Source organism: Mugil cephalus, chromosome 10, assembly GCF_022458985.1.
Source record: "Mugil cephalus isolate CIBA_MC_2020 chromosome 10, CIBA_Mcephalus_1.1, whole genome shotgun sequence".
Classification (NCBI taxonomy): domain Eukaryota; kingdom Metazoa; phylum Chordata; class Actinopteri; order Mugiliformes; family Mugilidae; genus Mugil; species Mugil cephalus.
In genome coordinates, this window is record NC_061779.1 from 26,516,493 (window position 1) to 26,541,829 (window position 25,337).

Here is a 25,337-nt window from a genome sequence, read left to right on the forward strand (position 1 = left end):
TCAGCACCTACACTGTTCCTCCTGTTAAGAGCTGGGGAACTGCAAAATGTGTCATTATGTGGGCAGAGTCGCCCACATGGGTCAATGTCAACCAACAGCCACGGGGACTCTTGTTCTTCTGCTCTTTCTGTGTCCCTCTCTTCTATAATGCCCCCAGCATTACAGAAGAGACTGCTGTCCACTGCTGTCACTGGTTGTCTTACAGTTCTTACTCTCCTTTCCCCTCATTCAAAACACTGAACGCAATGTTGCAGCTAAAACAAGAAGCCCATGAATAAAGGTTTTAAGTTCACAGCTTGTTCTACAGTTATTCAGGAACAACTAACCTGCTCCACTGACAATTTGGTGCAGGACAGTCCAGGTGATGTGTGACTCAACGGACACTAAATCGCATCAACGAAACCTCGAGTGTTTCCAATAAAGACAGTCATCATCACTCAACAGTATGTCTTCAGAGGAACCAACCTTTTTTCAGTCTCTCCAGCAGCACTGGCAGTCAAGATGCTGTGTTCCCTGATACAGGAACTGCTTGAGGCGGAGATGGCAGGACAGGTGAAAACTCAACAGTTCTTTCCAAAAGACAATTGCCCCTCAGCTCAGTGGGTGTGGGACTCCACAGAGCTGAGGCTCCACTCTGAGCTAAAGGAGAGACCTTGAGGTCTTGTATTCATCACCTGCCATTAAAACCTTCCTGCAAGCAAGAGCAGCCACCTGAATGTCAACAAAGACTTGCACCCAGAAGTCTTCTGTTGGCACCGACAGAAGCGCAGGTAGGCGATGGGCTGGAGGAGAGATCCTCAGTTTTGTCTGACACTTTTGTGTACTTTTTACGTATGCTTTCAAGCTTTCTGCTTTCTACAAACTTGTTATAGAATATGAGAATGAGACAACTTAACAACTTAGCTCCAATTAATTAAGATAAACATAAATTATTATGAAATAATATAATATAATATAATATAATATAATATAATATAATATAATATAATATAATATAATATAATATAATATAATTTAATATAATATTAGATTTTACAGAGGACTGCTATTCTTTTCTTAGGCAGGTATGTACTCTGAGTTTGATGTAAATTGCAATGGGTTCAGTTGGGTTCATTCTGTTGTTCCTTTACATACATTTGATAAAGCCGTTGAAGCCTCTCAAATCTCAGTTTGAATCTCTCTCTTCTGAATAATAATCTCTAAAATTTAATAAAACAAAAGCTTCACTGTGTCCTTGGAGTAGAGTGGACAGCAACCAAGTATTTTCTCTGTCACTGTTGATCATTCTCTTCCTCTTAAACAGGACACACCATGACAGAATTCTTGGACAAACACCAGAGTCTGAAGTTGTTGTTCTTCTAACAGCCATCATACTCATCATACTCACATACGCATACAAAAATGCGTATGTGAGGAAAGAGATGCGTGTGCGTGATTGATAATTCACAAATGCTGAGCAGAGCAGAATTTTCAGTGTTACAAATGTCTTTCTGGTTTTTACAAATGAAAATCGTATATTTACAAAAACATGTTTACAAGTACACCCGTATTTGCAAAAACCAAAATACAAATTAGAAATTTGTATTTGTGGATAGCAAAACACATTTATAGACCACCCTCCGTGCGTTTACAGGTATTAATGAGACAAATTTAAGCCCATATCTGAAAGCATAGAATTTGAGTTCAGCATGAACGTGGCAGGCTTTAGGACCCCGGATGGACACATGTGGCAGGAGGACACCAGGAGGACGCAGTCCCCGTAACTGGTAGGTGTGTTAGCTGCTTCTCATTTAGCGTTAGCTTCAGTGCTGAAGTGGTGTTTTAAACTGTGCTCCAAAGTCTGTAAACTTCTGTCCTGTATGTTTCATTACCCCGTAATTACCGACATCCTTTTACGAACACGACACTGTTTGGAAAGTTAGGCGGTTAGCATAAACAGCTAACTGTTAGCACACTCAGGTCAACAGCAGCATGGTATAAAAAGACTAGAGTTGGAAAACTGATAAAGGTGGAATGAAAACATGGGAAGTAACCGAGTAAAAGTGGAATGAAAGCATGAAAACCGGCAGTGTAAAGGTGGAATGAAAGCATGCTGCTCTGTTTCGGTCATTGACAGTAAGAAGAGGAAAGGTTGTTCTGTCTGTTTAGGAAGTTTGTTGCTGCAGGTGCACGGCTAAAAATCTCGATTATTTACTGCTTTTCTGGTTCATGATTCAGCGTCTTTATTTATCTGTCGAGTGTCTTGATTTATCCAACTAACCACAATTCAGTGCCCTACGATGGCTAAATGAAATGACTTATTAAAACACTATTAAAACCAGTTATTAAAGTAGTCGCTGAAACATACTCTGTTGATCTAATTATTGCAAATAGTTTTAAGTTTGGCAGCTGGAAGCTACTATATGAACTCTATTTCAATTTCTTGCCACTTGGTTTTAGCCTGAACATGCAACGTTTGGGTAAAAGCAAATATGAAGGGCTTTCTTACTGTTTTGAGGTGTTCAGTAGATCAAACAATGATTTGATTTAATTAAACGTGCAAAACGGTTTTATACTTGAAACATTAACAAATTAAACCAGTGCTTTCCAGGTTTTGGTTTGTATCATCTCTTCATTGTGCACAGACTGGATATTACTACCCGTACTCAGCTACCTGTATTATTATAAAGATGGAAAATCCTTTATAATTTGGTGCTGGATCTGAAATGAAATAATTTGACGAATGACCATCAGTTTTCTTAAAGAAACAACAAAAACAAAATGATTTATAGTGCATGTTACTGTACGGTAAAGACATGTTTAGGAAGCGTGGGTTCATTGTGTTTTGACTTTTGATTAGTTCATCTTGTGTGAATAATTTCTTTGATTTGACAATGCCCGCTTGACAAGCCATAGCAGTGTTTGGGTTTTATTCATTCATATTGTAACATTAACACATTCCAGCATCCTAAGGCGGTGGTGGTGGTGGTGGTCATGATCATTTATCGTTGCGTGTGCCCTCGTTTGCATTTATCATTTTGCAGAAATATCAGTAACCGTAACTGTTCATCCACATTCATTAACATGCACATAGCTTTAACTTAAGTACCCCGAAGTGATGCTTTTTTAGACCAGGTTGGAGTTTCAGCAGTAATTGCAAATAGTGCAAGCTGAAGTATTCAACATGCTGAAGCCATGGGACTAAACTTGCATCTACTGTGGTTCTTAGTTCTCCTTCTGGTGGGAATTCACTGCTACCTTATAGTAATCACAACCCATTTCTGCTTTTGCTTTGTTGCAGTAATAAAAACACAGTAACAAATATTAGATTTACAGTTTATTGCCAAAAAGCAATCTGAACAACAACCTTAATTATAAGTCAGATGTTATAGATGTAATCAGCGGAGCTGCTGCTTTCCCTCTGAAACATCTGATTAATATGTTTTGATGTGTAAATATGTGGTTGTTGTCTGTCGGTGGCTTCTCAACTGTGAAGCATGCAGTCAGAGCTGTACATATGTAGTTGGGTCAGAACATGTTGAAGCTTGTTGTTATCACATTGTAAGATGTATTATCATTGTTTGACATCACTCTATCGTATAAACATGATTTCAAGATTAATTTAATGATGAATGAATTCCCTGTATACCAGGGGTGCCCAAGTTGATCCCAGTGGAGGGCCAATATTGAATCCGGCAAGTGTCTTGGCGGACAGACTAGTGATAGGGCAGGTTATTATGGTTATTGTTATGGTCATTGGAGTTGATGGAACATTGATGGAAAGCACATTTCCAAGCAAGAATAATTTAATTTATGAACAATTATACTTGGTGTGTTTGGTAACATTCTGTTGTGACTGACAGTGGACTAGGCTAAGTTGTCCAGCTTGACTGACTCATAATTAAACACACTGTTGATTGTAGAAGAGAAGATACTGTAACTCAATATAGTCTGTTGGTTAAAAGTAATTTCATGAGAAGTTGTAGGACATTCTTGCGTTGACTTTATACACTGATACTTGGGGAATTAAAATACTAAGTCATCAGGTCAATCAAGTTACCAGAACATGAAACCAGTTCAATGCCAAGTAACGCAAAATATCAGTTCAGACAGCACACAATATTAAGTTGATCTTAGTACCAAAAATATTGAGACAACTGAACACATCAAATTTTGTTTGAAACTTAAAACTGTAATCTAAATCAGTAAAATATTTTTTTTTTTGTATTACGCACAACAGGGCCAGTGACACTGACATGTCAAGTACCAAATGTCAGATTTCCTTGAGTTTTATCGATCCATTGAAGCAGTGTTTGGGTAATAATCCGATTGATTTGACATGCTCATTAAAGTGTCCGATTATTTAAAAAGAAAGACATGAAATTGTGACTTAACTTAAGGTTTATAAGGAAGCAGTGCATAGAGTTCTAAAAAATGAAAAATAGATGAGTTGAATCTGGGGATTTTTTATGCAGACAAAAAGTGCCCGTGGCATCAAAAGATCAAAACGTCAAGCTCTAATCGCTGATGGAAAAGTAACTTCATTTCAGATACTGAATTTTCTAAATGAAGAACCCAAAGAGTAGAAAGAATTTAAACCATTTCTCAGGAGGTGAATCTATGACAAACTCTTGAGGCAATATAAGGAATCATATCAGCTTTGACATTCCACTAATTTAAAAACTGCTCTATTGCTTTTTCCAGTTTTGAGATTTGTGGCACTGTCAGAATGATAGAAGACAAATAGGAGAGATAACAATGCTACAGACAAACATGGTGGTATATTGAAGTCTGTGGGTGTTTTGCTAGTCTGGAGTTTGACACCATTCTTCAGAGACGCTGCACACCCCCAAGTTTGCATCTTTGTGGAAGACTTATGCTTCAGATGTAGCAGGAGTGCAGGCAAACGTATCTCAAAGGCTGGAAGAACTACCTGTAAACCTAGAAGACCAGCGAGTCGTCACTGTTATGGACCTTTGTCTAAAGTCACCTGAAATCAACCCCACCAAATATTTATTGAGTGCCTGAAGACTGAGAAAAATGAACATTGTTGAAACCACAAGAAGCTCTTGTCAGATGAAGGTGGATTAACATGGTTTTTAAGGTTTTGCACAAATGTGTTGCATCTGTTCCAGCTGGAGTAACACTGCCATGGGAGCCTTGTTAAATCAGTGCATCCCATTGCATTGTGCTGTGGTGCAGTGTGATAGTAATGAGTCTGACTGCTATGTGACATCTGCCTGAAAGAAACAAGCCACATTTCTATCAAAAATATCAAACTCCCAGTAACATCTCATTTGTTAGTGTTGTCATTTGTGATTTTGCTGCCACATATCTTGACAAGTAGATTTTGTCATCTGGTATATGCTTTAACAGTAATCTGGATGAGCCACATTGAAAAAGACAGTTACTGGTGCTTCAGCCTGTTTGTTATTTATTTTTTTATGTTTTTATTTCTGTGCTGTCAAGTGGCTTTCAGCCTGTATTTGTGTTTTAAAGTATCTTCCCGAGCTAATGACTCCATCATTAAGTCTACAAGATGAGTGGAAACAGATATTTTTGTCAAGCTCTTCTTGCTGCTGTTGCCAAAAAAGTCTTGTTCAGTGTGCTGCATGAGAGGCAAATCCCATTTGTGTCACAGGCAGTGGGCCTGGATCCTTGCAGTTTATAGTCAACAGACAACTGTCCAGTAATCACCTTAGTTTTGACTGAGTGAGCACGGTGAGGTTAAGCGGACTGGAGATGAATAAATATTCGCTGATAAGGTTAAAGAGATTATCCAGTGAATGACGCATTTTATATAAGTACCCCATAAAACATCAGACCAAATGCCATACTCACCGCAGTGACTTTTAGTTTCCTCATTAAGGTAAGGTATAAAGATGACTGTTAGTCAGCCAGTAGGTCCAACACTTTAATCCTGAGCAAAAAATTTGGACAATTACCAAATGCATTGTCATAAAATCCATTGAGGATATTCATGGTCCCACTAAGATGAATCATAATGTTTTGGGTGACCTATCTAGTAGCTCCATGGTCATAGCCTTATGGGCACATTAAAATGACAAAAAGTCTTATCTGTGCAAACATGTTGGAAATCACTTGCTGGGCGACTGTAAAAATGCTTTGAGGACCAATAGGTAGAAAAGTGCTGTATTACAATTATTCATTGATCTCCACCCTGATGTTAGTTAAACCTGCACGAAATATGTAATTTAACACGGCTCCTAATAAATCAACATGACTTGTATTAAATACCTTTATTTGTAAATTCTTAGTTCACAGCAGGGACAGTGGATGGAATGTTTTAAAAGGCTCTCATTGCTAATGAACAGACATATGCCTTTGGTGCTTTTTTCTATTGAAGCGATTGCCTTTTACGTGATTGGATCTCCCAGATCAGATCAAAATGCAAGGTCTGAACAGGCCCTTAGAAACAGTCCTCAATATCTGTTTAGTGAGGAGGTCCTTTTCTATGGATCCGACCACACTGCCTCACCTCTCTGCCCTACTGTTATTGCTGTGCAGTTAGGTTGATCTTCAGTTGTTGAGTGGATGAGCATGCTATTGTTACTCTTGACAACCATTATTCAGGTTGCTTTATTACTGCATGACCCAAGTGATTACAGTGTTTAATGTGAAGTTGTTTGGATGAACGTCATATATTAAAAGTGGTTTCACTGTCTTATGCTTTCACAACAGTCGGCTTCTGTGGTTGTTTGTCCTTTCCCCATGTTTCCTCGATTCAACAAAGCCCATTCCAAGCGTGCTGAGTTCGAAGGAGGACTGCACCTCTTCACATCATTAGTCTTTTGCTTTTTTGCTTTTCCTCTAGATGAGAGAGAAAAAGGCGAGACGGAGAGATAAGCCACAGAGGAAAAAGAGACTGGTCGATTAAAGATAAGATCCAAGGGTTGGTTGCATAGATTGTGTAAAAAGTGGATGCCAAAGTGGATCTCCTCCTGGTGATTGGCTGCAGTATAGGTTGTAAGCTCCACTGCCTCCATGTTAGCTGCCATTAGTTATTTGATGCTATAGATGTAGGATGTGGCGTCATGATGATTAACAGCTGCAATGACAACTGCTTTGTGAAGCGGGACAGAGCGCCTGATTACTGAAAGTATGGGCGGGTCATCGGTAACACCTGCACAGACTCTGGCTCTAAATTTACAAGATGGCAGATGGAATTATAGTGTTTGTTTGACCAGTGGAAAGTGGAAACGTGCCATTTGATATACAAATTACTTTGTCAAATAAGTAAACTAAAATATTAAATTAATAAATAAAAATAAATAAATAAAAAATAGTTTTGTCTTGATCCACAACAGACCGATCTTTTTATCTGAATTGGCATTGCAAAAAATCTCATTTGCAACAGGGATGATGGTTTTACTCAGCTGTTAAAAAATTAGGATAGTTTCCGAGTTGCTGTTGAAATGTCACTCAAGCACTCTGTGACGTTTGGAACGAGCATTGATGGTAAATACAACATGGCAGCAGGTGAAGCAAGCTTGTATGATTGGTTGACACGTTACAGGAGGATTAAAAAAGGTTGAAGGCAGTCACTTCTGATCCGTGGCTTTTGTTGTATTGTACCTTGGCGTTCTTTCACTGCTGGTGCGAACATAACATAAATGTCTTGACAAAACTTCCGCAGGCATGTCACAGACAAATGTTTTTGGCTCTGCCAGGAAGCCTCTAAGAATTGATCAATCATTAGCTTGTTGTATGTTCCATAGAAATGTTGTTGTCCTTGTTGCGCTGCGCCTTGGGCAAGACACGTAACCCACCTCGCCCCAGGTGTATGATTGCGACTGAGTGATGTTTGGTGGTGGTCAGAGAGGCCGTAGGCGCAAAGTAGCAGCTACATTTTCCCGTCAGTCTGCCCCATTTGGTTATAAGCGCTTTGAGCATCTACTAATGGAAAAGCACCATATAAAACCATCGTATTATTATAGATAATGTTTTGATAATTCTTGACACTACAGCCCCAGTTAAATACAAAATCTACTCACAGCAACATCATTTTCTGTCAGGTTAGGGCTAAAGACTAAAGTTGATTTATTAATCCAGAAGTCACTTATGCTGGGTTGAGTTGACTTGAAACGACTGAGTGGCAGAACTCTTCAAGTTCTGAAGAGAAGAAGCAGCTGAAGTGGCTGGAATTTAACCCAGCTAGTAATTTTGAGTAAGCTGCTGGAAAAGTTTCATTGATCTTTCATTAGCTACGTCGTTCTGATTGAAACAGGTGGAGCTGAACTATTGGTCCTGGTCAAACTGTGACATTTACTGGAGCTTTGACCTTTTTGCATTCTACTAAACATGAAAACAGTTTCTCTCTTTAAAAGGACATTTCCACTGTGAGTTAACTTTCTACATCAGTTATTTTTCAGTGAGTGGAAGCCAAAAAGAATAAAATAAAGAAAGATGGAAACAAGAAAAAATAGTCATGAGAATTTGACATAATGGAATAGTGAGTTGTTGTAATGTTGAAATTATGCATCTTTGCCATCAAACTGAAATGTCTGGTTTTACCTAATTGAAACTTTTCCTTATCTTGATTTTTGACCGAATCAATATTTTACTCGATAACAATGCAGCTTTAAACCTGCAGCTTAAAGTGTCATTTAGACTACTAGTGGAAAGTAAGGCATAAGAAGCCAAAAGTCATGACCTTTAGAATTTTCAGATGTGCTATAAAATAAAGACATTTTGTCTAATAATACTTACATGACTTAAAAACGAGCACAGAGGGAAAGTATATTATTTCTGTATTATTATCACATAACTGACAGACATTATAATTTTATACATATATATAATTTGTACAAATCGTATACAATATGCATGCATACCTCATAGGCAATAGATGTTTTGTTTTTGTTATCTGTTAGAGGCAAACAATCCCTTCAGCTTTCAGTATGTATATGTATTAAACTAGATTGTTAAACGTATTGTGCATAAGTATTTGCATAAAAATTTCATTATATCAGAGAGCTTTAGATGCATTTTTTTGTCTTTTCACGCAGCCAGGGTAACTGTTTACTTGTTGCCACTATGTATACTAAAGTAATTCATGTGTTTAAAGGACAGAGTATCAGTCTTCTCTTGTGATGTGTATCCCAAAATGTTGAAATATTCGTATTTCTGCAATATGCTACCATCCTTTGACCCTTCCGAACCACAGATGTATAAATATGGACGGCAGAACAGCTGCTCTTAAGTGAAGCCTAAGCAAGTAGAGCTCCCCCTGGTGTCTGACAGCATTATAGGTCATAAGCTCCACCCCCTCCATGTTGGTGGATGGGACTGGGGTCAAACTAAAACAGGCCACATTTACACAAATAAGATTTTTTGGGTGAAACCCAATAAGTCTTGCATGTTTAGGCTGACTGTGATGAGGGATCTGGATTTTTCAGTGGCTGGAACTGCACCTTTTTGAATCAGGTCCCAGGGTGAAAGAGACAGATGCAGAGCTTGTGTAGTTCCTTTCTTTCATTCATTTGAATGCCTGATAGGAACACAATGATGCCATCGCCTTGCCCCTGTAGCCTCTGATGTCTCATAACAACAACATCAATGGTGGACTACAGGCTTTTGATGGTGCTGCATCAGATATTGACCCTATTTTGGTGTCTAGGGCAATATATACTGTGTCACAACTACGATGACCTAAAAAGGATTATAGAGTGTAATCCGGACTGTGTGTTTGTATGCGGCACTCAGGGTTGATGTCAATGCTTCACCTGTTCTCCTTTTTTTGGTTGCGTTCTGTAACAGAAACAGTGCCACGAATAAGGCAGGTATATGTACTACAGCCTTTCTACAACTAGATGCGGGTTTGGAATAGATTGATATTTACAGAGAAATTCTCAACATGACACCAAGGAAAACCGGAAAAAAAAGATAATTTTGGTACGTGTGAATGTGGCCTAAATCACATGTCAAATACATTTTCTTCAAGGATGGTTTCTGTCATTTTGGGTAGTTAATATATGCTCCTGGTCAGAAGTTTTAGAACTACTACAATATTTCTTGTTTTTTTTATTGAAATGCAACGAAAGCATAGACCAACTGCTTTTGTATGAAATCAAACACACGTGATTAGCAGCAATATTTTGAACTCTCCCTCTCCTTCAGCCTCCTCTTCCTCAGCTCCACAGCTCTCACTTTCTAAAAGTAAGGCTCCATCAAACTTATTTGTGGGTCAGGGCTTTTATACAGGTCCCTGCTTGCTTCTCCTGTAAAGCCCAGAACTGCTGCAGAGGCAGAAGTAGAACTAGTTTGAGGAAAATCTTCTGCGGCTGGATGTAATCAGAATCCCCGCTGACTTGCTACACCCTCCCCTGTGGATTTATTGGTCTGGAAAAGCTTTCGGACTCTGACATTAGTCACCAACTGAGATTGAGTCCAACTTAGAGACCCTGAAATTCATTTCTAACAGCTGGGGCAAAGCACATCACAATGTCTTGGCTTGATAGTGGCTGATATGCTCACCTGAGATCTGCTGTGGGGCTCTGCACTATGAATTAGATATTTATATCTTCTGTATCGGGCTCATCTGAATAAATTGGGTACGGTTAGTGGAGTCAGATTTGCTGAACTCCTGACAGAACTCTGAAAAGCTGCTTTTACATAAACTTTTACACAAATAGGCCTCTTCATCATGAACTGACATGGAGTGGCAACATTTAAACGTATTGTGCTATTTCAAAGTGCTGATAGAAAATAAGGAAGTTTTATTTCTGTGGCTGTCACAGTCTAATAATTCCCATTAAGTGTTTGCTTATGATAACCTGTCTTGTCTGATGCCACAACACACATAGAGCAGCCTCTGCATGTTGGGCAATGACATGAATATCAATGCTGAGAGAGATGTGCTGCATTCATTTATTTGTCTTTATGTCTACAATACTAATGCCTATTCTGCACACTTTTTAGACCGTTTCCCCTGCAGAATTCACTTTAATGTGCTGGAGTGCAGTTGTCACCACATCATAAACAAAGCCAAAGTGAGGCAGGCGGCTGGTAAAGAAACTGTTGAAGCACAACCTGCTTGAGATGCATTGCACAGGCAGCAAACACTAAGAACTATGGAGGATCTTTTTAATTTTCTTTCATTAAGGAGTTTTGATAGAACAGGAGATGTGAAGTTCCCTTTCTCCTCACGCTCCACTTTCTAACAAACAAATAAAATATGAGGTCACATTTAGACTTAGACAGACTTTAATGATCCACAAGGGAAGTTAATTGGTCGTAGTAGCTTAATTGTTACAAAAAGGTGAGCTGTTATACAGCTGGATAGAGTAGGGTATAAAAGAAGTTCTGTAGTGTTCACTATGGGAGTGGAGCTGAGTCAGTCTGCTGGAGAATGAGCTCCTCTGACCCTCTAGTGTTTGTCTCAGCAAGGGAGAGGCGGGCATTGGATAAAGTGCTGTCCATTATGGGCAATCCATCCTATCCACTACACCAAACGTCTCCAATCACATGTCCAGCCTTTCAGATCAATTTATTGATCCTGTCTTTGTCTTTTTTGCTGGTACTACTCCCCCAGAAAACCACAGCAAAGCACAGGGCACTCACAACAACAGACTGGTAGAAAGATTCTAGTACCACTAGGATCACTCCACTCCGATCAGTGTCCTATACTCAACCTCCTGTCCATGTCTGATACACCCTACCACTGCAGAATCATCAGAGAACTTCTGCAGGTGGCAGGACCCAGAGCTGTATCAGAAATCAGAGGCGTAAAGAGTGAACAGAAAATGAGATTTAAAAAAAAGGAGATAGGACAGGGTGTGTATTCAGCAATCCAGGAGACAGTGGAGGAGCTGACACCCATCCTGAGCAACTTCTCACTCATCAGAAAGGGCTGAATGGTGTTAAAAGAACATGATTCTTACAGTGCCCTTCCCACCATCCAGGTGAGAGTGAGCTCGCTGCAGCAGGTAGATCATCCTCACCAACATGAGGCTGATACAAACTGAAGAAGGTCCAAGACAGGGGCAACCAGGGGTCTCAGCTGAGCCAGGACGAATCTCTCAAGGATCTTCTTGACGTGTGACGTCAATGCACCCTGTCTAAAGTTGTTGAGGACAGAGGGGATGGGCTTTCCAACTTCAAACTCAGGTTAAATAGGAAGTGCTGAACGCCAGTCAGCTGTGAAGCGCAAGTCTTCAGGACCCGGGGGTTTACTCAGTCCAGGCCTACTGACTTGTTTTGCTAGACTTTCTCCAGCTATGTTCTCACCTGGCCAGATGTCACAGTCTTCTGTTATGGCAATGCAGCAACCCAAATAACCGACACTATGATGTGATATTTGACATGGTCCTTTCTTTTTTTGGCTGGGTTTCAGACTGGAGGCATGTACTACAAATAAGGATTGGATAGTTGGCAAGGTAACTGATTCAAGTGATTCTGGTCTCTCATACTCTTAAAGTGTCTTGACATGTGTTAGCTTTGGTTGAACTGTAGAGAAATGACACATTTTCTGTTGAAACCTTAGACTGTAGACCGTAACTTTATTGGCCAGATCTTCAAATTCAGACACAATCAATGCTGACCTTTTGTATACCATATGTTTAAGATGTTGCAGTGTAATGTCTTTTTATAAGTACTTTATCTTCCAACTGTTTTATACTGCCGGTATTGTATTGTTTGTCTTTTCATTGTTGGCACTGTTTGTCTGCACTGTCCACACAACTTGTACTGTTGCACCATTTTATATTATCTGCATAAGCTTGCGCACACACACTTTATGCTCAGCCCCTTGTATTGTACTTAGGCCTACATTATCAAGTAGCTCCATGGTCCTGGAGTGTCCTCTCACCTCACTTTTATTTATTTAATTGCACCTTTACTGCACCAGTTGCATATGGTTGAAATTACAATTAAAAAACTATTTTTTATTGTATATCTATTTTTGTTTATCATTATTATTATTTAGACTAGACTTTGACAGATTTTAATGAAAAGATCTGAGTATAGATTCTGGACCACAGACAGTAGCAACAATTTGGACATAATTATTTTTACTATTATTACTACTAATTATTTTCGACACTGAGAAACAAAACAAAGTTATATAAAAAAAAAAACAGTAACTGTATTTTATCTTTGTGAGAGCCTCACATGGAAAGCAGAATCTCATACTCTTTGCTTGCTACATTAATTGAGATGTAGGCATACCGTAGAATAATATTGTGGATGAATGTGCATACTGACAATGAAAATGTAAATGTGGCCATATACTAAGTATACATGTATCTCATCGATGTTTGCTAAAATTGATGTTGATGAGATATAGGTTTTTACTCTTTTAAAACAGAATAAACAAAGACAAATGTGGTTTAGTTCTTCTGTTAAAAAGTGTCTGTTTTGATCTGGACATGCAGCCTAATGGATGAGATCTTTCATTTAAGTGTGACTTTGGGTAGGTCCTGCCGTGCTGGACAGATTATTTAAGAATGCCAAAAAAGGGAATCACCTTAATGTGAGCCCCCGTGTGGCGCTGTGGTGTCCGTGTAAACACAACTCAGGCGCTTGATCGCTGTGATGGGAATTACACAGCGAGCCGTAGTGAAGTGAAATTGCAATATGTTCATGTCAGGATGGATTGTTATGGCAGGACAGATTTTCTGCACCAGTGCAGGAGTTTCCTCACTCCAGCAGATGGTTGGTAACTGATGACTCACAAAGCCAGATGGAGGCATATCACTGTTGTTAATAGGATGTAACGTACGCTGAGTCTGAGAGCACTCTTGTGTGTTTGAGGAGGGTGGAACACTATGTCAGTGTGTGTACAGGATGAGCATGGTATTGGTGTACATGTAAGTATATCTGTGGTGTGTCAGGGGCCAGTGCACACTTAGGAACAGATTTCCAATTATAGTTAATATCTACTCTCTTACTGAGATGAAAAGATTGGTCAGATTGCTCCTTCTGGAATCAGACTTTTTGACCAGCTGTCTAACATAGGGAAGTGGTTTAGGGACAAGACAACCCTAACGACACTTAAGTATTCAGCCATTTATGGCAATTAGTGGCACCAGACTACAGAAAGAGTCTAGCAAGTTTCAGGTGGGTTTTGCCCACAGAGTCTCCTTTTTAAATCTCGTCTTCCCACCAGTCTCTTAGAACTGAAGAAGCTTAGATGAGCGGTGAAACATCTTCTTAAAACTGTACCAGTCCAGTTGCATTTTTTAAAATGCCTTTTTGATGAGCAGCTTTAACTTATGCAGAAACACGAGTATAAAAATAAAAAAAGCCGCTTTCTCTCTATCCACCCAGCACTCCAGTATTTTCTGCTCATGTGTAGGTTGTCAGATGCTGCAGAGTCATGGCTACAGCTGAGATTGATGTGTTTGCATCTCACTTTCAGTAAGAAAACTGATGATGGATTCCACTCATTCCTCGAAGCTCCGTCGGGATGCATTGTAGGACAGGACTCATTTTTAAATTATGAAAGCACAGACAATAAGACATCCCACAATAAGACATGTGGTAAACGTACTTTTACGAGAAGTAAAATATTCAATATTATAAAATGACGATGCATGCCCTCTTTGCAAAAGCTCTTAAAGTAGAATCCACTGTGAGCCGGTAATAGCAGCTTTTTAACTTGCTGCTACATACCAGATATGTGTTGTTTCTTTTATGAAAGATGTTGTTCTTACAGGCTTTCTTTCGTCTGTCTGATGATGCCAAGGGAAATTGCTCACTCATTGCACTCGCCCCCGGAGAAATGTTCCTCACTGTAGTGAAGCTGAAATGTAAATGCCTGTTATGTTGATACAACATGTGGCATGTTGTAGTAAACTGATCTATCTGTTAAACAATTGTATGGTCATATTGTATGGAGATGAGACGTATGTTTATTTATCCCACATATAAGAAATTTCCTTGTCACAGTAGCGTGGAATTAGACAAGAATATATAAGAAGAAGAAAAAAACAACATCAAACCTGATATTGAGATATAACATATCTCATATCCCTTATATATACAGCTAGCCAGATACATCCTCAAAACAGGACAGACACATTCCAACTACAGATGGGGAAAGTGTTGTGGTAGTGCAGTGTGTTTTTGATGATGTTCCGTCTGGAGTCTTGTGATGTGGGGCTATTAGCTGGTGGTGATCTCCAGAGTGAGGATGGTGGACGCGGGGACGAGGCTGTTAGCTGTTAGCCAAAGGCAGCGGTGCAGCAAGGTTGCTGTTTCTGCTGCTGGCTGGTGGGTTATTTCACGCCTATCTGGGCTTCCTGGAGCGTGCCATTAAAAGCAAAGTGGATGGACAAACTCTGTCTGGGGAGAACATGCTCAGTTTGATGTGTCACCAAATCTGTGGCGAAGATAGTCCACAGAGGGACTTCTTTTTTGTGTAGCCACATTTCCTGCACCCTGTTATCAGTCAGACTCATAATGTTATTAAATCTGAGCGTTTTGAGAGTTGAGAGTTTAACTACTATATGAAGCCACACTCCTTGGCAAATGCTGCGTTTTTGTAGAGCAGCAATGATGAGTTAATTGATTGATAGCTTCTAAGCCAATGGCGTTTTTCATAGAATTATTATGTTACCAGCATTCAGGTTCTGTAATAAATGTGCTTCTCATAGGCTTATAGAAGACTTGATTTCTGCTGTGTGGCTGTTGGCTCGCTTGCTGCTGAGCCCTGCATAAAAGATCTGAATGTTTCTACAATCAGGCCTTTTTTCAAGCACATAGTCATACTGTGCGCTAGCGCAATGTATTTTTTCCTGTGTTCACTTTAACACCTGAATCTCACCTGACCTAGAGCTGATCGGTTCAGATGTTTCAGGTTTCATTTCATTTGAGAAAATTTGATTTTGTGTCTGGCACAGCTCCACCTGAATTGTGTCTGATAAACTGATGCCTCTCTTGAATTGATACCGAAAGTAAATTTTCATACAAAATAATTAGGTAATATTTTATTGTAATAGGGTACTCTGTCGAGAAGAATTTGATAACATTTAATGATATTGGATGGACTTGGATCAAACAGAATGAAAGTGTTTTCATGACTTCTTATTAGGACCACGGAAGCTGGTGGAAGCTGTTTTGTCTTGGCTGCAATTTTCATCTCTGTCCTCTGTTGCAGCCAGCTGCCCTCATCCACTTTCTTCTCTCCTTCTTCCTGAACCAATAGTCAGATTTCAATTCCTAGCATACCTCCAGCTAAATGATCAAAATAATTTGTAAAACTTTGTAAAGTCTGAACACAGTTTTTAGTTTCTATGAATATTGAAAACATGTTGACATAATTGAGTATTAGCATAATCCTTCGGCCAGTGGAGTCATTTCAAATGAGGAGGAAATGACTCATTTGAAATTGTCAATAAAACGGAACTGAGCTGAACTCAACCTAGTGTAATCTGAGTGCTGTTTATTTTCCATCATATTGTCACACTTCTAATCAGCCTGATTTTTCTTTGTCATTCCTTTCTGTCCAGTTTCCTGATGGCTCAACAGACAACAGCAGGGCGGCGCTGCCTGCGAGCATTTGTTAGTGGATTCTTTGTTGCCGTCCCTGTCACAGTCACTGTCCTTGACCGCGTTGCCTACGTTGCACGAGTGGAGGGAGCGTCAATGCAGGTGAGAAGTTGCTTCAGTGTTGAAGTTGAGTCTTTTTTCCAGGAAAAGCCTCAGACTGTCCGCCTTCAGGGACATCTCAGAGGTCAAAACAAGGGGAAGCGGCAATTTGTAGATGTCAAACTTTACACACTACAGATATAAAAGCAGGTCAGAGGTTGTCATGTTGAGAGCTGGGAAATACAAAGAGCGGAATAGTCTGAAAAGTGGTTTTATATCTGAAAGGTGACTGGACAGTTGTGAGCTTTTTTTTTGATTGTTGTTTTTCATTGTGTTGTTGGAAGCCATTTCTCTTTGTTTGCAGCTCAATGGTTGCATTGTAAGTTCACCATGAAGCCCCTTTTTCCTTCTTAATATAAAGTTCCCAGACAAATACATCTGTTAGTCAGTTTCCTTCACTGCCCAAAATATTGTGTTTGGTATTTGACCTGTTCTACTACCATGATGAGAAGCTCTTCATATTCAGTAATTGTAGCAATATTACATGATGATACTGGTTCTCAGAGGTGACAGGTTTATTTTCTTAACTCTTTAACAGATTATGGTGAGAATTAGACAAGAGGCAGCGACAAAACAGCTGAGACAACCGTCAAACGTGCAGCCACTACACTTTATTGATAGATTTATGAAGATCTAATGTAGTGTCACGGTATCAGTTTATACTGGGGCCTTGTTCTTTTGGTGTCCTTTTGTACAAGGATAAACAACCTCCTCAACCTGTCCATGGATCATGACAGAGACAGCAGCCTGTCACTGAAAGAGCTCCTCTGTCTGAAAATAGAGTTGTGTAGAGAGAGGTGGACATTGTTCATAATGAACTGGAGTTTGTTCAAGGTCCTTGCCTCTGCCACTGATGTCAGGGACTCCAGCTCTGTCCCTAACACACAGCCTGCTTTCTCTATCAGTTTGTGCAGCCACGAGGTGTCCATCTTCTTTTGTACAAGGATGACGGCAAAATACCGAAAGACAGCGAGATCCTTTTCATAGTTTCTTTAACAATAAGAAACAATCCCCTTTTTGTGTGTCCATGCTGTAGATAACGAAAATGATTAGCACCTCTTTTGGGATATGTACTTTTACAACAGCAGAGGAACCTTTTAAAAGACTTTTAAACATGACTGACAATGAAGTCCAGGCTCTGCTGAGGCTATGTGCAACGTCGTATGTTGTTGTTGTATGTTAAACAGCTATGTGATGTTGTTAATTTTAGTCACCAGTTATGTCACTACAGTTTTTGTATTGGCACTGAGAATACAAACAAAAAAAGGCCATTAAAGGTATTTACTGCAGTTCTCCCTGAGGAGTCCCAGAGGAACTACACAGTGTGAAGCTCATGTCTGTTACTAAATACATTATCATCTATATTTGGAGACTGTTGGCAGGATGAGTTCAGGGCCCGGTTTCACAAATGCAGACATACTGTATAATTAGTTTGAGTCGAAGGCCATTTGTTTTTTTTGTTTGCTCGACAAAATCAATGAGTAGTTTCCACAGAACCTCTTTTAACAGAATAATATCGAGGGGTCAGTCTCAGTGTGGATGTATCTGCTTTTCTGTGATATAACAGACCGTCCACTGTAAATGTAGTAGAGTTAGCAGTTCCAAACCCTTGTGGTTAAAGCAAGTTCATTCTCATTTCTGTCACTCATCTAGTATTGGTATAGACCAGACTCAGTAGATCACCCGTATGATGTTTACACTGAATAAAAACAGTGTGTTTTGTTAGTGCCTGCAGCAATGCAGCAAATCACAATACCAACTCTGTGAGTCATATTAACATAGTGTTATGTGTTTTGCATCTTGACTTTAGACTAAAGATTTAAAATACAATCCTGTTTGAATAATGCAAGACTCCCAAGCATGCATTTTTAATGATAAACCCACAGGTCGTTCCTTCGGGGTCGAGGATCATGATTTTCCTATTACAGAGATCAGCGCAATTGGCTAGTGATGGTGGAATTTTCAATGAAACTCTTTTGAATAAACTTTTTCATTCTCAAGCTCATGCATAATCTCTGTGAAACCTGTCGAATGATCAGCATTTGGCTGCAGCCAAACTCTGAACATTTTCTTATGAATGCATTCAGACGCACTACAGCAGGAGTATCAGAAACAATCAAGCATGTAATATGGTGAAATATGACAGCGAGGGAAGTGTCCAACTCTAACTGATAAACCAAACCTGCAAGCTGACAGCACTCACAGGGATATTTATTTTAGAGATGACAGGGAAGACGTATTCTATCAATTACTCCGGCAAGCGTGAAATAGCCTGTGCACATTCTCTTTAATGAAACAATCATGCATCATGTTTGCTGGTGTGAATGAGCTTTGTCACGCTTGGATCCTTTGGCACAAACCAAGTTGAACAAATAATGATTTTTTTGTTGTCAAATGAGTAAGGGAAGCATGTGGTGGAGCTGTCGGTTTTTGGGAGTTTGTTGTCATGTGATAATGTGATGAGGGGGAAATGTGTGATGGAGGGAAAGATTCTAAATATTCATTAAAAGATGATACATTGCGGCCATGAAGGGATACACATGATCAACAACTTATTGGGTTAGGCTGTGGCATTCATACCATGACTGATTGGTCTGCTGACACAAGGCCGTGGATTCAGACTGTTACGGTGGATACAGAGTCCATGATCAGCTGATGATGTTTATCTACAGTCAAATAGGAATTAAGGTTCCTCAGACCAGGTAATGTTTTTCTAGCCCTAAATTGTCCCGCTTTTGTGTCTCCTCACCGCAGCATCAGATTACTGTTTTTGACTTACAGTGGGACTAATTGGCCTCATAGTTTGACAGGTTTGAGTCTGAAATGTTTTTCGGCTCAACACAGTTGTAAAGAGTGGTTATCTGACCATCTGTAGCCTTTCTGCGTGCTCCAACCAGTCTGAGCATTTCCTCTGTGAGAACTGGTGCTTTGTGGGTGCTTTTTTTGTGGTGAAAACCCAAACAGATCAGTAGTTTCAGAAATAACCAACCTCATTCAGAAATTCTACTCCGTTGTGAAACAAGCTGTTGTAGCAGTGATACTATGTTCTGTACACATCCATGACATGCACCAGCGCCATTGATTTACAACTCAGCTTTCATCTAGTTGTAAACTTGCTCAGCACTGTCGTTGCTGTTGTGCTGTTACTACAGCAGACATGCCGGCAAACACCATCAATCTATTTTTTGATGCCCTCAGGGAAAACAAAATGAAAACTGCTACTTTTAACATAATGTAATAATAATAATCATGATTATACATGGTCTAATAATAATAATAAGTTCCCATCACAGCAGTGCTCAGAAACAAATTTACATGAAGTAAGAATACTCCCCTAGCCCAAAATGAATTGAACTTCCAAGTCACAAAAGGCTAATCAAAGAAACTGATTACAAGGAACTATTTGTGAATTTATGTTTGCATCCTGATTCAACTAAACCTTTACACAGTACTATGTTGATCATGTTCTACAAATGCTGCATGTTTGTGTTTATGTATAGCCATTCCTCAACCCAGAAGGGGGGTCTGAGTGTGATGTCGTCCTGCTGAACCGTTGGAGTGTCAGGAACTACCAAGTACAACGAGGTGACATCGTCTCCGTTCTGTGAGTAATTACCACAAACACACAGCGTGTACTTACAATCGACGTTTGTAGCAGTTCTTACGTTAGTATGTCTCGCTGATTTAAAGCATTGCAACTGTCAAACGGCCCCACGCAATTCCACCAAAAAATGTTTCAAAAACCTAGCAAGCTACACGGTATAGTTGATCAAAATGTCCTGCAAGAGAAAATAATGAGGACCAAAACAGCTAAACAAAGACCTCTCCCAAATGTCTGTCAAAGAGAACAGTGTGATTAATAGCAACGTCTGTACTTTAAAAGTTCAATAGCTCTGATATAGAATGTGTTGCAGACATTTTATATTGTTTTTCACTTTTTTTCTGAGAGGGGGTTATGTGGTATTTCATGGCTTGTAAGAGATGAGTAACACATATAAAAACATAATTTGTTTCTGGAACTGCCAAAAGTCCAGCCACTATTTTCTACTGTACTTTAAACCTGATAACACAGTGTGACTGCGTAATCACACTGAAGACTTTTGAAAGCAGTGACTTAGTTTTAAAGTAAGTAAAAACACTTATACAGTAATATAGGTAATATCAAAAAATTCACATCAACAGTATGTAATATCACATACACATTAGATAATAAAAAACAACTTCTTGTCTGGTCAAATCATTGTGAGACTTTTTTTTTTGTCTGAACGCAGCCCTGGGGCTTCTCAGACATCTGTCCTCTCAAGTGTCTGAATTTCTGTGAGTCACACAGATTTAACCCATCTAAAGTGGAGACACCGCAGCCCTGTCTGCTTTCACATGATGAAACTGAACGACTTGACTATCATTCCGACAAGTCCAATAGCACAAGCATTATTGTCAGTTGTTCCGTTTGAGGAGTTGGTTGTGCAGCATTTAGAGTACCTATACCAGTGACAGGAGGACAAGACTAATTCAGTAATTACCCCGGGATGTCAGCCTCTCTCTGTTAGGGACATGCTGCTTTGTTTTTGTGTGAAAAGAGATATTTTTGAAAGTATTTTCCTGCCAGTTCAGGGGAAGACAAATCCACCCAGGAAAGCAGCTCAGAACTGGAATTTAGCTGCTAGGAGCTGCTCCCATTTTGCTTTAGTATTACAGTAGAATGAATACAAGAGGCCTGCTAGTAGTGGAAGGTAAATTATCTTGAAGAGCCGTATCACTCAGCTGGGTAGGCAGTAGGCATATATCTGTTTACACACACATATATATATTGTATAAAGAATGAGAGGTTAGAGAAGGAAAATAGTGACTTTGGTTCTCAAATTGTCATCAGAGTGCAAGAGCCCTCTGACATTTAGATTCAACCAACTGTTCTTGTTGTATTATCAGCTCTGTGCACCTACTATCTTCTTCCCCACTGTGCCTTTTTTGTCTGTTTGTCTTCCAATCTTAACACCACCTGTTTACCTGGCAACCCTTTGAAGAAGGGGATTTTTCATCAAAGCAGCAGATAGTAACAGATCTGTATCGCCTCATCGCCTGGGATTTAGTTAAAATCTCTCCTAAGAACACTTCTATCATCCTCCAACAAAATCGCCTCACATTCAAATTTCTAATGTGATACAGCCACACTGCAGGGGTGGGGGACTGATTCCTCTTTATAATTTGGGGAAATTGTTCAAGGCAATATGCCAGTTTGTAGAGAAATATCTTATTTACAGATTGCCTCACACGTTTGGTGCTTGGTGGAAGGAAAATTACTGTGTCCCGGTATTTCCAGAGAGTTCAGTGAGTGCCATGGGTGTTTGTCATGCTCTCAGCCCAGACCGTTACAAACCTGATTGATTTTATGTTCGACTGTGAACAGGACCATTTGCCTCTGAGCGACCTCAGAACTGATTTCTGCAAAACATAATTTTCTCCAGGATGGGGAGGAATGGTTCATAAATTGGCATCATGTAAAATGAATAGAGTGTGCGCTCCTGGCTCATTTGGTTTTTGTTTACATAGAAGGTCTTGATGGCAGCCGCCTTGGATTATCACGGGACGAGCGGCAGTTGTGGAGAAGTTCCACAGTTGGTGAATATTCTATGACAACTCCCCCAAAAAACGAGCGTCATTCCTCTGTGGCACCGTTCTGTTGCTGTCTGTATCGTTTGTAATTCCAAGCTGCTGTCATAGTTTCTTGGACTGATACTAACACTGCACTGAGTGAATAGAGCAGGCACAAACACTGCCCGGGTTATAAGCGTAATTCATTCATTCATCTTCTATACCCACTTGTCCTCTGGAAGGTCACAGGGGGCCTGAGCCTATCCCAACTGTAATTGGGCAAGAGGCAGGGGACACCCTGGACAGCCAGTCTATCTCAGGGTTAACACAGAGACAGACAACCACTCACACATACGGTCAATTTAGAATCGCAAATTAACATAACAAGCATGTCTTTGGATGGTGGGAGGAAGCTGGAGTACCTGAAAGAACCAGCACAGATAGAGGGAGAACATGCAAACCCCACACAGTTGGCTAATGGATTCAAACCCAGAAGCTTAATTACCTGTGGGAAAGATAAGAGTTCCTGGATTTAAAAGACTTTCTGGAGAGCTCTGTTAAATGGCAAAACCCTCTTAGCACAGTTTTGAAAATGGGTCCGTCCATATGAGCTGGGTTCTACTAAAGGTTTGTTTCTGGATTATTTTCGGATTAGTGCTTGCTGTAGGGTTTTTCAGGCCAGGTTCTGTAAAGCAGCTTCAAACTGTTTGTGTTGTTATTGATGCTATATAAATAAAATATAATTTGTTGCATTTCCATTATCCCTAGAAATGCACAAAACCTAAATATTCTAATAAAAAAATGGTAATGGAAGCCTCTGCATCTGCCTGTGACCGGCGTCACTACAGATGACATTCATTTGAATTCCATCTTCCTCAAAGTTAAGAGAATTATGGGATATCGCTAGACAAGACTTTACGAGTGTTACAGCTCATTCACAAAATCTCAATTGTACTTCATCGAAATTTCAGAAATATCGCTTTTATTTAGCTATCGATGTGTTCAAATACTGCAACCTCCTGAGATGAAATGAAATATACAGTGAAGTGCCTGAACATGCACATTGTTGAAGGATTGCACTGGACCAGGTCTTTATAAATCTGTCACCAAATGTTAACAATGATAATAATAACCGTAATAATTAAAAATAGCAGTGACAGTGAAGAGGAAGAAACAGTATGTGTAAATCAGTTGCTTGGATGCATGTGTTGCGCAGTTGAATAATACATGTTTTGTAAGCTGTCATGTTGCTGAACTAGGCTGGAGATCGGTCACTTTAGTTCACAGGTAACGATCCTGAGGCAAGGAGAGGTGCACGTTACCAATGGTTGGCCAGAATCAGTGAGGTATACACAGCTGTAACTGTAAAGAGTGGTTATCTGACTCTCTGTGGCCTTTCTGCCTGCTCCAACCAGTCTGGCCTTCCATCTGTGATCTGATCATTCAGCGGAGCATTTCCTCCTGGAGAACTGGTGCTTTCTGGGTGCTTTTTGTTTGTCTTTCACACAGTTCTATTGTGGCGAAAACCCAAGCAGATCAGCAGTTTCAGAAATAACCAACCTCATTCAGAAATTCTGCTCCGTTGAAAAACAAAACTATTGTAGCAGTGATACTATGTTCTGTACACAGCCATGAAATGCAACAACTCTCAGCTTTCATCTAGTTGTAAACTTACTTGAGCGAAAACATGAAGACACAAAAATCTAAGTGTTCGCCAGAATCAGTGAGTCACACATTTGAAACCAGGGTAAATGTACTGCAGGGCATGGTGGATGGATAGGGTTCAGGTGTGCAGGCTGATTGCAGAGCAGGAGGTGAATGGATAGCTACACCCACACACACACACACATACATGCAAAACAAGAGGGTGAGAGAAAACACCAGAAACACAAATGATTAGGAAGTGAGGGCACCAGAACCATGACATTTGTGTTATGACCATGAAATCTATCGCAGTTTTTACCCTTCATTCTCAATGAGTCCGATAATGTTGGATGGCAATTAGTTCAGCTAGTGTCACAGCATTTAGGTGAAATTTGAGTGAAGGAAAGGATCATCTGGATTGGCTAAACCTTTCCAACATAGACAGTCTGCATTATGAGTTTGTTCTTCTGTCTTTGTCTCTTTGCAGGATCCATGCGTTGTCCAACATTTATACTTCAGTATAATTTTATTCCTTGGTTACCTAAACAAGATAACATTGTGTCTATGCTTGACTGTTGTAATCACAGGTTTCATACCCACCTCTGTAATTGTCAGCACCTAAAGCAGACTGTGAGAGTTTGAATGTTCACACCGAAAGCTTAAAAGGTTCCCATATTTTAAGCTCTGACACTGTTCAGATTTCTGCAGCTCTCCGAGCATTTTTTAAATCCTACTAATTTAGCATAATTTCAGTGCATGGCAAAGAATTGTTCTTGTTGTTATTTTTTTTACCAACATATGCCAAAAAGTCACAGTTACTATAATGATTTGTTTAGTTCAGTTGATTTTCTTTCACCACGAAGTATAACAGTATAACCACAGGAAATGAAATACAAACAGTTGAGGATAGGAAACAACTAGCCTGTGGGGTTTCTAAAAATGTGCAAAATAGAACACGATGCAAAATAGACATGCAAATGGAAAGAGAGAGAAAACAACGACTTGGAAATAACGAGTGGTTGTGAAAGCAATGAAATAAAATGAGTGCTATCTATGTGTGGTAATGGAGATGTTATTGATGTCGCTGAACTAACAGTTAAAGTAACAATATTGTGTTTTCATAGTTTTGTTTTTTTGATAAACTCTGTTATGAACCTCAAGGATATATAAATCCTGATGTTGCTCTCTGTGTACCATCTGCTCTGAAAACATTACTGGACCGACAATTCTTTACCTGAACTGAATTTATTCATGAGTTATTTTCTAACAACAATGCTTGCCTAGTTGTTAGCACTAGAAATTAAGTGTTTTGTGAATATGCAGTCACCTAACCTAACAAACAAGACTGGCTGACCAACACACTTGGTGCTATGTTTACCAGAGTCTGGCAAATCTGAATACCTCTCAGTCCACAGACCTGCACATACACAGAGGTTTCATTTTCATATAAAAGATAAGTAGTGGAATAAATTTAACTGGATCTTACTTTCTCACAACACTCACCCAGCAGG

The 25,337-nt window shown here is 39.6% G+C and overlaps 1 protein-coding gene across 3 annotated transcripts in view; it reads left to right on the forward strand.

Annotated features, from left to right (window-relative positions):
- The first annotated feature begins 1,706 nt into the window (after positions 1-1,706).
- immp2l (inner mitochondrial membrane peptidase subunit 2) overlaps positions 1,707-25,337 on the forward strand; it is a 112,381-nt gene continuing 88,750 nt past the window's right edge. For 2 of the 3 annotated variants that reach the window (XM_047596928.1, XM_047596930.1), the window contains exons 1-3: positions 1,707-1,766; positions 16,452-16,593; positions 20,091-20,194. In XM_047596928.1, coding sequence (XP_047452884.1) covers positions 1,717-1,766; positions 16,452-16,593; positions 20,091-20,194 — 296 coding nt within the window. In that variant the 5' untranslated portion in view covers positions 1,707-1,716. Of the gene's footprint in view, positions 1,767-12,264; positions 12,378-16,451; positions 16,594-20,090; positions 20,195-25,337 lie in introns of those variants that run through there. The other variant, XM_047596929.1, reaches the window with a different exon arrangement.